Source organism: Salvelinus alpinus, chromosome 4 (genome assembly GCF_045679555.1).
Source record: "Salvelinus alpinus chromosome 4, SLU_Salpinus.1, whole genome shotgun sequence".
Classification (NCBI taxonomy): Eukaryota; Metazoa; Chordata; class Actinopteri; order Salmoniformes; family Salmonidae; genus Salvelinus; species Salvelinus alpinus.
The window spans coordinates 61,652,177-61,669,517 of NC_092089.1; the positions used below are offsets into that span (position 1 = coordinate 61,652,177).

At 42.1% G+C, this 17,341-nt stretch overlaps 1 protein-coding gene across 2 annotated transcripts in view; it reads right to left on the bottom strand.

Moving 5' to 3' along the window:
* LOC139574079 (protein FAM13B-like) overlaps positions 1-17,341 on the bottom strand; it is a 79,286-nt gene that overhangs the window by 30,341 nt on the left and 31,604 nt on the right. For both annotated transcript variants that reach the window (XM_071398241.1, XM_071398242.1), the window contains exon 7: positions 2,320-2,453. In XM_071398241.1, coding sequence (XP_071254342.1) covers positions 2,320-2,453 — 134 coding nt within the window. The remainder of the gene's footprint in view (positions 1-2,319; positions 2,454-17,341) is intronic.

Consider the following 17,341-nt stretch of genomic DNA (forward strand, 5'->3'; position numbering starts at 1 on the left):
TCACATTGTATGATTTTTAAGTCATTAATTTGCATTTTATTGCATGACATAAGTATTTGATCACCTACCAACCAGTAAGAATTCCGGCTCTCACAGACCTGTTAGTTTTTCTTTAAGAAGCCCTCCTGTTCTCCACTCATTACCTGTATTAACTGCACTTGTTTGAACTCGTTACCTGTATAAAAGACACCTGTCCACACATTCAATCAAACAGACTCCAACCTCTCCACAATAGCCAAGACCAGAGAGCTGTGTAAGGACATCAGGGATACAATTGTAGACCTGCACAAGGCTGGGATGGGCTACAGGACAATAGGCAAGCAGCTTGGTGAGAAGGCAACAACTGTTGGCGCAATTATTAGAAAATGGAAGAAGTTCAAGATGACGGTCAATCACCCTCGGTCTGGGGCTCCATGCAAGATCTCACCTCGTGGGGCATCAATGATCATGAGGAAGGTGAGGGATCAGCCCAGAACTACACGGCAGGACCTGGTCAATGACCTGAAGAGAGCTGGGACCACAGTCTCAAAGAAAACCATTAGTAACACACTACGCCGTCATGGATTAAAATCCTGCAGCGCACGCAAGGTCCCCCTGCTCAAGCCAGCGCATGTCCAGGCCTGTCTGAAGTTTGCCAATGACCATCTGGATGATCCAGAGGAGGAATGGGAGAAGGTCATGTGGTCTGATGAGACAAAAATAGAGCTTTTTGGTCTAACTCCACTCGCCGTGTTTGGAGGAAGAAGAAGTATGAGTACAACCCCAAGAACACCATCCCAACCGTGAAGCATGGAGGTGGAAACATCATTCTTTGGGGATGCTTTTCTGCAAAGGGGACAGGACGACTGCACCGTATTGAGGGGAGGATGGATGGGGCCATGTATCGCGAGATCTTGGCCAACAACCTCCTTCCCTCAGTAAGAGCATTGAAGATGGGTCGTGGCTGGGTCTTCCAGCATGACAACGACACGAAGCACACAGCCATGGCAACTAAGGAGTGGCTCCGTAAGAAGCATCTCAAGGTCCTGGAGTGGCCTAGCCAGTCTCCAGACCTGAACCCAATAGAAAATCTTTGGAGGGAGCTGAAAGTCCGTATTGCCCAGCGACAGCCCCGAAACCTGAAGGATCTGGAGAAGATCTGTAGGGAGGAGTGGGCCAAAATCCCTGCTGCAGTGTGTGCAAACCTAGTCAAGAACTACAGGAAACGTATGATCTCTGTAATTGCAAACAAAGGTTTCTGTACCAAATATTAAGTTCTGCTTTTCTGATGTATCAAATACTTATGTCATGCAATAAAATGCAAATTAATTACTTAAAAATCATACAATGTGATTTTCTGGATTTTCGTTTTAGATTCCGTCTCTCATAGTTGAAGTGTACCTATGATAAAAATTACAGACCTCTACATGCTTTGTAAGTAGGAAAACCTGCAAAATCGGCAGTGTATCAAATACTTGTTCTCCCCACTGTATATACAGAGACATGGAATCACTGGTCACTTTAATAATGGAACATCAGTCACTTTAATAATGTTTACATACTGCTTTACCTATTTCATATGTATATACTCTATTCTACTGTATTTTAGTCAATGCCACTCCGACATTGCTCGTACTAATATTTATATATTTATTAACTCCATTCTTTTACTTTTAGATTGGTATGTATTGTTGTGAATTGTTAGATAGTACTGCACTGTTGGACCTAGGAACACAAGCATTTCGCTACACCCTTAATAACATCTGCTAAACGTGTGTACGTGACCAATAAAATTTGATCTGTAATAATAAATAAGCCGTACCACTCAGCATTTTGTGGAAATTGTGATTCCATTTATGTAATACTCATGTGGGAGCTGCGCTGACCCAATAACATTATACTATAAGAGATCTTTATTACATAACCCAGATACAAGAACATAGCTGTGGTGGAGCAGGCAGCTTGGTTGGAATGTGACATACATTCCCTGGATATGTTCGATGAAATATCTTACTTTTTGAATAATTTGCTACCATGTCAGTTGTCCTGACTTGGCACTGGAAAAAATAAATAAAGTATAGAGCCCTGGCGCTAATGTAAAGTAACTGTTGATTTAAAAAAAAAGTAGTATTTATTATCAAGCAAAATAGTTATTTATCACAAAACATATCACCCAGCTGTAGTACAGATTAATCATTGATAAATCGCACACGAACTGCCCCTTTAAATTTTCATTATATTTATTACCAATTGTCTACGCTTGATATATTTTTGTATACACAGAGCCGCAAACCAAATTTCCCCATGGGGATCATAGAGTCAATCATCAACTTGTCTTACCTTGAAGAGGGAGTGACCTGGGTGTTACTGTGTTGGGGGGATTCAGAGGCGGAAGGGGGGCCTTCCTCGCCCTCGCCGTCCTGGGGCAGCTCCTCACATGCCTCTAATTTCTCATCATCCAGGAGCTCAGTGATCTGCAGGGGAGAGAGAAGGGTCAGGGGACATTTTAGAAGGGGGAACTCCACTCCAACAGCTGCCTTTTCATAGAAGTAGGCTAGGAGGTTTAAGTATCATCATACATGACACCTCTGACAGAACACTGACTGAGCTGTACCATCACAAACTGTGCACCCAGACAACATTATGTAATACAGTGTTAGGGCTGACCCCAATTAGTCGACTGGTCGATTGTTCGGTCGACCTAGATTTTTTTAGTCGAGCAGTAGCAAATTAATAAAGAAATAAACAGATACATATATACACACACACTCAGCAAAAAAAGAAACGTCCTCTCACTGTCAACTACGTTTATTTTCAGCAAACTTAACATGTGTAAATATTTTTGGAATGGCCCTAGCCCTCACCCTCCGATCCAACAGGTCCCAGACGTGCTCAATGGGATTGAGATCCGGGCTCTTCGCTGGCCATGGCAGAACACTGACATTCCTGTCTTGCAGGAAATCACGCACAGAACGAGCAGTATGGCTGTTGGCATTGTCATGCTGGAGGGTCATGTCAGGATGAGCCTGCAGGAAGCGTACCACATGAGGGAGGAGGATGTCTTCCCTGTAACGCACAACGTTGAGATTTCCTGCAATGACAACAAGCTCAGTCCGATGATGCTGTGATACACCGCCCAAGACCATGACGGACTCTCCACCTCCAAATCAATCCCGCTCCAAAGTACAGGCCTCGGTGTAACGCTCATTCAATCCGACCATCACCCCTGGTGAGACAGACCCGCGACTCGTCAGTGAAGAGCACTTTTTGCCAGTCCTGTCTGGTCCAGTGACGGTGGGTTTGTGCCCATTGTTGCCGGTGAGGACCAGGCTTACAACAGGCCTACAAGCCCTCAGTCAAGCCTCTCTCTGCCTATTGCAGACAGTCTGAGCACTGATGGAGGGATTGTGCGTTCCTAGTGTAACTCGGGCAGTTGTTGTTGCCATCCTGTACCTGTCCCACAGGTGTGATGTACCGATCCTGTACAGGTGTTTTACACGTGGTCTGCCACTGCGAGGACGATCAGCTGTCCGTCCTGTCTCCCTGTAGCACGGTCTTAGGCGTCTCACAATACGGACATTGCAATTTATTGCCCTGGCCACATCCGCAGTCCTCATTCCTCCTTGCAGCATGCCTAAGGCACGTTCATGCCGATGAGCAGGGACCCTGGGCATCTTTCTTTGTGTTTTTCAGAGTCAGTAGAAAGGCCTCTTTAGTGTCCTAAGTTTTCAGAACTGTGACCTTAATTGCCTACCGTCTGTAAGCTGTTAGTGTCTTAACGACTGTTCCACAGGTGCATATTCATTAATTGTTTACGGTTCATTGAACAAGCACGGGAAACAGTGTTTAAACCCTTTACAATGAAGATCGGTGAAGTTATTTGGATTTTTACCAATTATCTTTTAAAGACAGGGTCCTGAAAAATTGACTTTTCTTTTTTTACTGAGTTGTGTGTATGTACGTGTGTATATATTATATACACACACATACACGGATTAGTTCACTAAGACGGGTGTACGTACGTACGCACGCACGCACGCACGCACGCACGCACGCACGCACGCACGCACGCACGCACGCACGCACCACATCTTAATGAACTAATCCATTGTAGAGGACCAGACTAAAAGCCGATTTATGCTTGATCCGAAAATGTGGTCGGAGGCTCCATATGGAGGGTGTGACACAATTGCGGCGAGGCCAAATTGAGCTCAGTACCGCATCGCCATGCACCTCCAATATGTTGTAACAATGCGGAGGGCTCTGTATAGCTCCGCATTGACACGATTGGTTGACGGTAGGTGGGGAAGGTAGACCCTGTTTAAACACAAACTCACTTTCTTGACAACTCCCTTCACAACAAACAGCTCTGTAATGCTCCACGAAGCGCAAGTATGAACGCCCTGACTTCTGCAGAGCCATATCATCGTAAATGCAACACGGCCAATAGAGACGTCGGCTTGACCATGCAGGGCCCAAGAAGCCCAATGCACTTCTCTCCATGTGTTCTCTCTCACCAATTTGTGCACATTCATTGTTTCATAACTTCATTGTGTGAATTGTTTGCTTTTGATTTTTAGTGTATATCACTTCCCCATTACATATCACCAGTAGTACATTTACTGTGAATTCCTATCATTTCTAATCTCCAATGTTTGTTTGGTTATGATAATTTATGTTAATGCATCAATATATTATTCCAGTCTTACCGTTCTCATTGTTGGAGTGGACATTGGTTTGCAGAGTGCACAACCTATGCTACACTTGTGAGAAACAAGTTTTGGTTTATTTCATACTATTTACGAGTTTAGTCAATTAAAATGTAGTCATTGTCTATTGTTTGGAGCGCTCCTGTCAATGTTGCGTAAGGATGTGCACCTGATTACTCATAGACGTATATAGGCGACCTGGCCTGTGCGCAAATGTAGGCATTTAAATATGCCCATTTTGGGATCTGATAACTTTAACGCACCACCACAAATGAGCTGTGGAGCTTGTCAAAGTAATGTTATTTTCTTCACCTCAAACAGCAAGCAAACAAAGTCTGTTTTTACATCCATTGAGAATGACAATAGTTCCTCAATGTAGGCCATTTGAAAAACCTTTACAGCGCTCTCCCTTTCGATAACCACTCAGCGTGAAAGGATAAAATGTCAAGATCTGATCCAGTGGAAACATCATAAAATAGGCCTACCTGATTACTTCTTATCAGTGCTCGACTTGGACTGAAATAGGTTCCGGTACTCATTTTGGGTGCTGGTAATTTTTTATATTTAAGTGCTGTTTATATTAGGTGCAGGAGCTCCACAATACTTTTTCGCTTATATTCTATAAAAGAGGAACGGGAGCTCAAGCAGTAGAACATTTGAGGTGCCGGTACTCAGCTCCGGAGAGCTCCTGCCCAAGTCAAGCACTGCTTCTTATCCTTTGCACAAAAAGCCTAAAAATCAAATCTTATTGGTCACATACACGTGACTACCAGATGTTATTGTGGGTGTAGCGAAATGCTTGTGCTTCTAGCTCCGACAGTGCAGTAATATCTAACAAGCAATATCTAACAAATTACACAACATTTACCCAACACACACAAATCAAAGTAGAAATGAATTAAGACTATATACAGTTGAAGTCGGAAGTTTACATACACCTTAGCCAAACACATTTAAACTCAGTTTTTCACAATTCCTGACATTTAATCCTAGTAAAAATTCCCGGTCTTAGGATCACCACTTTATTTTAAGAATGTGAAATGTCAGAATAATAAGAGAGAGAATTATTTATTTCAGCTTTTATTTTTCATCACATTCCCAGTGGGTCAGAAGTTTACATACACTCAATTAGTATTTGGTAGCATTGCTTTTAAATTGTTTAACTTGGGTCAAACTTTTGGGTAGCTTTCCACAATAAATTGGGTGAATTTTGGCCCATTCCTCCTGACAGAGCTGGTGTAACTGAGTCAGGTTTGTAGGCCTCCTTGCTCGCACAAACGTTTTCAGTTCTGCCCACAAATCTTCTATAGGATTGAGGTCAGGGCTTTGTGATGGCCACTCCAATACCTTGAATTTGTTGTCCTTAAGCCATTTTGCCACAACTTTGGAAGTATGCTTGGGGTCATTGTCCATTTGACTGATGTCTTGAGATGTTGCTTCAATATATCCACATAATCTTCCGTCCTCATGATGCCATCTATTTTGTGAAGTGCACCAGTCCCTCCTGCAGCAAAGCACCCCCACATAATGATGCTCGGTAGGGATGGTGGGGGGGTAGGGACGGTAGGGATGGTGTTCTTTGGCTTGCAAGCCTCCGCAGACCACACCACGCTCTGGAGAGCTCTGCGGTTGTGGGCGGTGCAGTTGCCGTACCAGGCAGTGATACAGCCCGACAGGATGCTTTCAATTGTGCATCTAAAAATTTGTGTGGGTTTTAGGTGACAAGGCAAATTTCTTTAGCCTCTGTCTGTGTGGGTGATCCATTTCAGTTTGTCAGTGATGTGTACGCCAAGAAACTTTAAGCTTTCCATCTTCTCCACAGCTGTGTCTGTCCCGAGCTCACTGGTGCGGGAAACTCTTGAGGGCCCAGAATATTTAATACAATGTTGCAAGTACGCTAGCACAAGCTTCAGGCTGGACCCATTAATAGTTGATACAATGTTTCAAGTTCGTTACAAACAGACCATGCGTAGCCAATGTGATTTATATATATTTTTTCCTTAAGGATATTTTCTACTTTCATTTGTTGGCTTTATGTAGGCCATTTTTACATAGTTGGCAACAGAAGTTACTTTAGGTTTGTATCATTTTAATTTAGATACAATTTTGATTAACCACATGACAAAGATTGAGATAGGAAGATGTTATTATAAATGAAACTGTTCCATGAAAATGTACATATGAAAACCATAACTGGCACTCAGATCGGTAGAAATGGTAAGATATGTATTTTGCAACGCTCGCGCACGTGACGCGAGCGGTGTAGTCAGGGTATTACAGTCAGATGCTGCGCAGTTGCCACACCAAGTGGTGATGCAACCGGTCAGGATGAAACTGGCTCTCATGAGGACCGCCACAGGAAACAAAGACCCAGAGTTACCTCTGCTGCAGAGGATAAGTTCATTAGAGTTAACTGCACCTCAGATTGCTGCCCAAATAAATGCTTCACAGAGTTCAAGTAACAGACATCTCAATATCAACTGTTCAGAGGAGACTGCGTGAATCAGGCCTTCATTGGAAAATTGCTGCAAAGAAACCACTACATAAGTACACGAAGAAGAGACTTACTAGGGTCAAGAAACACAAGCAATGGACATTAGACCAGTGGAAATCTGTCCTTTGGTCTGATGAGTCCAAATTTGAGATTTTTAGCTCTAACCACCCTGTCTTTGTGATACACAAAGTAGGTGAACGGATGATCTCTGCATGTGTGGTTCCCACCATGAAGCATGGAAGGGGTGGTGTGATGGTGCTTTGCTGGTGACACTCAGTGGTTTATTTAGAATTCAAGGTACACTTAACCAGCATGGCTACCACAGCATTCTGCAGCGATACGCCATCCCTTCTGGTTTGCGCTTAGTGGGACTATCATTTGTTTTTCCAACAGGACAATGACCCAACACACCTCCAGGCTGTGTAAGGGCTATTTGACCAAGAAGGAGAGTGATGGAGTGCTGCATCAGATCACCTGATCTCCACAATCACCCGACCTCAAACCAATTGAGATGGTTTGGGATGAGTTGGACTGGGAGTGAAGGAAAAGCACCCAACAAGTGCTCAGCATATGTGGAAACTCCTTCAAGACTGTTGGAAAAGCATTCCATGTGAAGCTGGTTGAGCGAATGCCAAGTGTGTGCAAAGCTGTCATCAAGGCAAAAGATGGCTACTTTGAAGAAACTAAAATATATATTATATATTTTAATTTGTTTAACACTTTGTTGGTTACTACATGATTCCATATGTGTTACTTCATCGTTTTAATGACTTCATTATTATTCTACAATGCAGAAAATCGTAAAAATAAAAAACCTTTGAATGAGTAGATGTATCCAAACTTTTGACTGGTACTCTATACAGTCTGCAAACAAAGCAAGCATCTCTTATGCAGGACAGGTCATGTGGGCTCAGATGTTTTCTATGTACAGTGTACACACAGAGAGACTATAAACACCAAGACATCTGTTACAATTACCAATTAGTGGTTGCTGCTGTACATTTTCAGCCAGGCTGGCTTTTCCTTGAATAGGTCCTATTGAATCAGTGGTGTTGACATCCCTTGAAATGTACCTAGCGTTAGACGTTGACACTGCAGTCGATGCAGTAAGTGCAGACCCTGCTGCTAATATGGTGGGAGGTATATTACATTGTACAAGATGTTCCATAAAGATCTAAAGATAGATCACACCATTCATCACCTTGGCTGAAAATTGTTCGGTGCCCTATGTTTAATGTTATAATTGCAAGGAGAGAGAGACTCGGTGGGGTAACCTAACTGAGAATAGGAAAGATTCCTAATAGATATTCTGTCTGTGTCTTTGCCTGCGTTTACAGAGGCAGCCCAATTTGGCTCTTTTCTTTCACTAAGAGGTCTTGATTAATCAGATCAGCTCTGAAAAAGATCTGATGTGATTGGCCAAAAAAGTTCTGAATTCAGCTGCCTGTGTAAACGCAGCATAAGACACACCGCATTCCCCCCTCCTATTCTGAGAGGTTTCAGAACCCATAAACGCTGAGTTACTCTCTCTCTTCCCCTCGCCAACCGCATCTGCTGCTGCCATGTCACAGCCACATTGCCATGGCAACAGCTCCCTGACACCACTGATTGCATTTCAGGGTCTTGTCCCTCATTGTGTATGCAGATGGTTATGAGTAATGGTTGTGTGTTGTCATGGCAGCGGTGTCTGTCCGCTGTCTGTAGTACAGCAGCAGAAAGAGAGCCCAGGGGAGAGGATTCTCACACTGCTCTAACGGATTAACGGACACATTTATCCACATCAACAAAGCCCAGAACATTGAGCATTTCTCCAAAGGTTAAATATACTGAAGGGGGAGCCTACTAAAGATATCCGAGCAGAAAAAGAGCTCACACTTAAAAAGGTCTCTATAGTGGATGAATGGGGAGTCAAAGTAACCTTCACATTTTACAACACAAGGGCCTGACAGCTGTAAATGCTCACAATGTGTTACAGAGACCATGGAACTTTCTGTATCATCTCCACAAGCTTTTCATAAAGAGCCGGGTGCGGACAATGATTATTACGCATTGAGAATTACCTAGAACCATTTCCCATGTCAAATTCAGATGTTGAAAGGCTCGATTCTATTAATTTTGTGTGGATTGTTTGCTCAAAAGTTTAGAATATTTTTCTCAAACACATGGAATATTTATCCAAAATATTAAGTCATAGGCTAATCAATGTTTACATCTACAGTGCCTTCAGAAAGTATTCATACCCCTTGACTTACTGCACATTTTGTTGTGATATAACCTAAATTCTAAATGGATTTATTTTCTCACCCGTCTACACACAATACCCCATAATGACAAAGTGAAAACAGTTTTTAGAAATGTTTGCACATTTATTGAAAATGAAATACAGAAATCTCAATTACTCAGGGGTGTGAATACTTGAGTAAATACTTTGTAGAAGCACCTTTGGCAGCGATTACAGCTGTGAGTCTTTCTGGGTAAGTCTCTAAGAGCTTTCCACACCTGGTTTGTGCAACATTTGCCCATTATTCAAGCGCAGTCATATTGGTTGTTGATCATTGCTAGACAACCATTTTAAGGTGTTGCCAAGGATTTTCAAAACTGTAATTCAGCCACTCAGGAACATTCACTGTCTTCTTCTTTAGCAAATCTACTGTAGATTTGGCCTTTTAGGTTTTAGGCCTGCTGAAGGGAGAATTAATCTCCTAGTGTCTGGTGGAAATCAGACAATCAGGTTTTCGCCTGTGCTTAGCTCCATTCCGTTTCTTTTTTAATCCTGAAAAACTCTCCAGTCCATTGCGAATACAAGCACACTCATAACATGACGCAGCCACCACTATGCATGACAATATGGAGAGTGGTACTCAGTAATATGTTGTATAGGATTTGGCCCACACATAACACTTTGTATTCAGGACAAAAAGTTATTTGGTTGGCCACGTTTTGCAGTATTACTATAGTGCTTTGTTGCAAACAGGCTCCCTTCTTTTTACTCTGTCAAATAGGTTAGTATTGTTGAGTAACTACAATGTTGTTGATCCATCCTCAGAGTTTAATGGCTGTGATAGGAGAAAACTAACTGTTTTAAAGTCACCACTGGGCACATGGTGAAATCCCTGAGCGGTTTCCTTCCTCTCCGGCAACTGAGTTGGACACCTGGAAGGAAGGACACCTGTATCTTTGTAATGACTATTATTGAACACAGGAGGAGCACATTTTTACTCCAGAACTTACTTAGTCTTGCCATAACAAAAGGGTTGAATACTTATTGACCCAAGACATTTCAGCTTTTTAATTAATTTGTAAACGTTTCTAAAAACATAATACCACTTCAACATTATGGGGTATTGTGTGTAGGCCAGTGACAAAAAAAACTACATTTTATAAATTTTAAATTCAGGCTGTAACAACAAAATGTATAAAAAGTCAATGGGTGTGAATACTTTCTGAAGGCACTATATATCTTAAACAAGGATGAAGCCATGCGTTCATATTATGTAATCTTGGTTAACCCAGAACTAAGGTCTTGTGTAATTGGTCAGACGCTCGATTAAGTTATGAGTCCATACGTGTTCAACTAAAGAGTCATCCATTTTGAATGATAGTTTTTGTGGATCTCTGAGCAATGTTCTATAGATTCCCTGGGTCAATTAATTTTTATCTCAGATATTGCCGTTCTAGCAGGCAGAAATTTGGCCAGTATGACGTAGCATTGCGATAAAGTCGGTCTCACTACACTGGAAGTTAAAAGGAATGCAACTTTTAGATTGCGAAAACATCATACAAGTCAGATTTCATAAGCCATTGATCATATTTTTGCGATACCCGTACCTCTGGAAATGTGTAATTTAACAGAGGGTATAACACATTTCTCCCATTTGTCTGCCTCTCAGTCCAGGGTGCATTGCATGGTGCCATTGCGAATGTCAAACTCCACGCTGAGGCACATCAATTTGCAGGTTGAACATGGTGAGATTATCTCCTAAATTGACAGTGAAGTTTGTTTAGGCGATTTTAAAGATAATTAGCTACTTCACATGCTGATAATGACTTTGGTATTATTGTGTGTAGCTACGTTTGCTAGCAAGTCACCTAGCTAGCCAGCCAGTCCATAGAGAGAGAGAGCATTGCGGGTTTTGTAGTTAACTTTATCTGTAACAGATTTCCACAACGATTCACACATTTTGCTACCAACCTTAATATACAAAATGAAACATTTGAATGAAACAATGAAACAATTTTTCACATAGTGTTATGTAACGCTGTAAATTATAGGAATGAGTGGTTTTGGGTGAATTTTTCCTTTAAGAGAACAAAGTTACAACCTCTCTTTGCAAGTTACAGGCAAGCCAAATGTCCCCTCTCGGAACTAACGCTGCTCCTTATCTCACGCATCCCATTGTATCATGACAGATATACGATACCATTTATGTTTCCGTAGTCTGTCCATGAAAGATGAATATTATGCAACAGTATCTGCTGACTTCATCTAATTCCACCATGCCTGAAATTGTCATCATACAGACAAGAAAGTACCAAGCAGGGAGCTCAAGAGGTGGAAAACATTGTTTCACAGTCACCTGTTATTATGAATAGGACACCTCAGAGTTTCTGACTAGTGAATGTGATTTCTAATATCCTAGGCTGTCGGGTAAATCCATTTGAATTCAATCACTTTTTGACAGCATCCCTTTTGATTTAAACAAAACTTTCCATACATTTTTGCCCATGGAAGAAGTGGTCAGAAAGTTACTTTCTGGACCTGAATGCCAAAACATTCACTGGAAATGATAAACGGTTGAGTTTGAAATAATTTAAAAGCTTACAAAACAGGGCTGTCAAACTATTTTGTAAATTTGTAAAATCATATATAAGCCACAACCACATATTCACATTTTGTAACTTAGACCCTACGCAGCAGCGCCTCTTCAACCTCAGGAGGCTGAAGAAATTCGGCTTGTCACCAAAAGCACTCACAAACTTCTACAGATGCACAATCGAGAGCATCCTGTCGGGCTGTATCACCGCCTGGTACGGCAACTGCTCCGCCCACAACCGTAAGGCTCTCCAGAGGGTAGTGAGGTCTGCAGAACGCATCACCAGGGGCAAACTACCTGCCCTCCAGGACACCTACACCACCCGATGTCACAGGAAGGCCATAAAGATCATCAAGGACAACAACCACCCAAGCCACTGCCTGTTCACCCCGCTATCATCCAGAAGGCGAGGTCAGTACAGGTGCATCAAAGCAGGGACCGAGAGACTGAAAAACAGCTTCTATCTCAAGGCCATCAGACTGTTAAACAGCCACCACTAACATTTAGCGGCCGCTGCCAACATACTGACTCAACTCCAGCCACTTTAAAAATGGGAATTGATGGAAATTATGTAAAAATGTACCACTAGCCACTTTAAGCAATGCCACTTAATACAATGTTTACATACCCTACATTACCCATCTCATATGTATATATACTGTACTCTATATCATCTACTGCATCTTGCCATCTTTATGCAATACATGTACCACTAGCCACTTTAAACTATGCCACTTTATGTTTACATACCCTACAGTACTCATCTCATATGTATATACCGTACTCTATACCATCTACTGCATCTGCCATGCCGTTCTGTACCACCACTCATCCATATATCTTTATGTACATATTCTTTATCCCTTTACACTTGTGTGTGTGTGTAAGGTAGTAGTGTGGAATTGTTAGGTTAGATTACTGTTGGTTATTACTGCATTGTCGGAACTAGAAGCACAAGCATTTCGCTACACTCGCATTAACATCTGCTAACCATGTGTATGTGACTAATAAAATTTGATTTGATTTGACTTTACATCTGAGGTTTCTGTGTTGTGCCCGCCATCAGTTGAGACAACATGCTCTTAAATACAGGGTAGGTGTACTTTCAAATCATAGAAATTAGAGCCGGGACGATACCAGTATTGCAATATTTATTCCATGGAAAAAATGAAAACACAAAGCAGATCTAACTATTAGGTCGTTTAAAAACCAGCTGTCTGTGAAATCTTGTGTGCTATTGCATGGAAAATGCAATAAAATGTGACTCTGCAATGACAACATGTTTGTTTACAACATTAGGGCTTTTTTTTTTCTTCTAAAGAAGTTAAATCCGCTTCATGTTGGGTTTCCTTGCCGCGATAGTAACGAATATCACAATACTGGTATCGTCCCTGCCCGAATAGAAATAGAATGGACTGACCCCTTCAGACCACTGCCATTTAGCTGATACACCATTGAAATTGAAATGTTAAATTCTAATTACTACCACAAAAGATGGCTGCCGGTCAATTTAACTGGACATGTCTATTCTATATATAGTGCCTTCAGAAAGTATTCATCCCTCTTGACTTATTCCACATTTTGTTGTGTTACAGCCTGAAATCTAATTGGATTAAATATATTTCCCCTCACCCATCTACACACAATACCCCATAATGAAAGTGAAAACATGTTTTTAGAAATCTTTGCAAATTTATTGAAAATTAAATACAGAAATCTCATTTGCATAAGTATCCACACCCCTGAATCAATACTTAGTAGATGCACCTTTGGCGGCGAATAAAGCTTTGAGTCTTGGGTAGGTCTATCAGCTTTACACATTTGGATTTTCTCCCATTCTCCCTTGCAGATTTCCTCAAGCTTTGTTAAGTTAGAACGGCAGTGCACAGAATTCTTCAAGACTTTCCACAGATTTTCAATGGAATTCAAGTCTGGGCGACTTCCACACTAGTTCTGAAGCCATTTCAGCGTTTCATTGGCTTTATGCTTGGGGGCCATTATCCTGTTGGAACGTAAATCTTCACCCTCATTCTAAGGTCGTTTGCACTCTGAAGCAGGTTCTCATCAAGGATTTGCATGTGCTTGGCTACATTCCCTGTTCCCTCTATCCTTACCAGTCTACCAGTCCCTGCTGGTGAAAAGCAACTCCATAGTATAATGCTGCCAACAGCATGCTTCAAGGTGGACAAAGACAGTGCTTTTCATTCAGGTCAAAGAGTTCAACTTTTGTCTCATCAGACCACTGAATATTTTTGCCTTATGCGCTCAGTCTATCATGCGTTCTGTCATGTGCCTTGTTCTTAGGAGTGGCTTTTGTCTGGCCACCCAGATTGGTGAGGTGCTGTACAGACTATTGTCCTTCTGGCAGGTTCTCCCATCTCAGCCAAGGAACTCTGTAGTTCTGTCAGTGGTCAATGGGTTCTTGTTCACCTCGCCAACCAAGGTCCTTCTTGCCAGGTTTTCAGTTTGATCAGACACCCAGCTCTAGGCAGAGTCTGGGAAGTTCAATATTTTTTTCCATTTCCCAATGATGGAGATCACTGTGCTCTTGGAAACTTTCAACACTGTAGAAATTGTTTCATACCCTTCCCCAGATATATGCCTCATCACAATTCTCAGATCTACGGGCAGTTCCTTGGACTTTATGGTATAGTTTCTGCTCTGACATGTACTGTCAACTATGGGACCTTATATAGACAGGTGTGTTTCTAAATATTGTCCAAACAATTGAATTGGCCACAGGCGTACTCCAATCAAGTTGTAGTGACATCAAGGATGATCAAAGGAAATTGGATGCACCGGAGCTCAATTTGGGGTGTCATAGCAAAGGGGTGTGAATACTTACGTAATTGAGATATTTCTTTATTTCATTTTCAAAAAATAATACATTTTGTTTTCACTTTGTCATTATGGGGTATTGTGTGTAGATGGTTGAGAATTGTTTTTATTTAAATCCATTTAGAATTCAGGCTGTAATTACAAAATGTGGAATAAGTCATGGGGTATGAATACTTTATGAAGGAACTGTACAGTATTTACATGATTTCAATAGGTTTCCTATAGAGGATTGACAGTTTAATTTACAACAGATAATCCCATTCAAACATTCTCTGATGTGTGGACCTCCATCTTTGTGGTACCATTTGAAAGTAGAAATGTCTATTTGATTCCCATTTTAGTACATTTATCAGCCAAAACATGACACCCAGCCTGTATTCAAGAGCATGCGTCTCAACCGATGGCGGGCACAAGACAATAACTCCAGTTGTAAAATAGGGTCAAAGCTACGACATATGCAAATATTAATAAAATAATTCTAATTTACTGTAAAAAAACAAATCTAAAAATTATCAAAGTTTGACAACCCTGTATGTAAGCTTTTCAATTACAGCAATCGCAAACGTTTATCTTTTCCAGTGATGAAGACATGGATGTCACCTGGTGTGATGGTGTATACAAAATAGGTAAACATTGAGCACATTTCTCTCTTGAATGTTTTGGCATTCGACCTGAAAGAGAGAAAAAAACCTGTCGGGGGAGGTTCTCTTCTGCACTGTTCAACTAATCCAGTAAAATGTGAAGTTGAGATGGAGTGTCGCCTTGTTACCGTCGTATCACAGGCTCTTTCCATTTCCCCTGAAAACTGGATGCATACGGTTTCCTCCATCCCCACTGAGGGTGGCTAAAGGATGAAATGTTTCAGAAAGAGAGCTCTGTGTGTTAGCCACTCAGTCCGAGCAAGTCTGCCCGCTCGCTAAGGACCAGTGGGTAGAGACAGCAATGTGAGGAACAAAAGGGCATAACCTTGGCTAGGGCTAGAGAAGGGACTCCCAAACTTTTTCCACTCGGGGGCCCCTCACGTCTATTTCTATGGCACTGTTCATGACACAAACTGTTCACACCCCTCTTGTTGGTGGAGATAATTTCGCAGGTTTAAAGCTCATTTCCTGCAATTCTACACATTTTGTCATGGGGTTCAACAAAGCTTTTGCAGTTTTAAAGCTAATTTTCTTGCACTTCTATACATTTTGCCATGTCTAATGTGTATTCATGTGATATTTGAGTGACAAATTAGAACAATATCTATGGGCAAACAATATACAAAAAAAGTTAGCTGACATGGGCTAGTTGATCTGGACATTTCTGACAAGCTATAAATAGCTTTAAGGTATGCAATGACTGACATGACAAGAGGAACTGATGATGCACTACCTCATTTTGAAATTGCACCTTGTGCATTCATTTTTATTTTGTTTAGACTACTGCAATGCTCTACTTTCCGGCTACCCAGATAAAGCCCTAAATAAACTTCAGTTAGTGCTAAACACGGCTGCAAGAATCTTGACTAGAACCAAAAAATATTACTCCAGTGCTAGCCTCTCTACACTGGCTTCCTGTTAAGGCTAGGGCTGCTTTCAAGGTTTTACTGCTGACCTACAAAGCATTGCATGGGCTTGCTCCTATCTACCTTTCCGATTTGGTCCTGCCATACATACCTACACGTACGCTACGGTCACAAGACGCAGGCCTTATTGTCCCTAGAATTTCTAAGCAAACAGCTGGAGGCAGGGCTTTCTCCAATAGAGCTCCCTTTTTATGGAATGGTCTGCCTATCCATGTGAGAGACGCAGACTCAGTCTCAACCTCTAAGTCTTTATTGAAGACTCATCTCTTCAGTAGGTCCTATGATTGAGTGTAGTCTGGCCCAGGGGTGTAAAGGTGAATGGAAAAGCACTGGAGCGACAAACCACCCTTGCTGTCTTTGCCTGGCCAGTTCCCCTCTCCACTGGGATTCTCTGCCTCTAACCCTATTATGGGGGCTGAGTCACTGGGTTACTGGTGCTCTTCCATGCCGTCCCTAGGACGGGTGCGTCACTTGAGTGGGTTGAGTCTATGATGTGATCTTCCTGTCCGGGTTGGCACCCCCCTCGGGTTCGTGCCGTGGGGGAGATCTTTGTGGGCTATACTTGGCCTTGTTTCAGGGTAGTAAGTTGGTGGTTGAAGATATCCCTCTAGTGGTGTGGGGACTATGCTTTGGAAAAGTGGGTGGGGTTATATCCTGCCTGGTTGGCCCTGTCCGGGGGTATAGTCGGACGGGGCCACAGTGTCTCCCGTCCCCTCCTGTCTCAGCCTCCACTAATTATTCTGCAATAGTTTGTGTCTGGGGCTAGGGTCAGTCTCATATCTGGAGTATTTCTCCTGTCTTATCCTGTGTCCTGTGTGAATTTAAGTATGCTCCCTCTAATTCTCTCTTTCTCTTCTCTCAAAGGACCTGAGCCCTAGGACCATGCCTCAAGAATACCTGGTCTGGTGACTCTGTGCTGTCCTCAGTCCACCTGGTCATG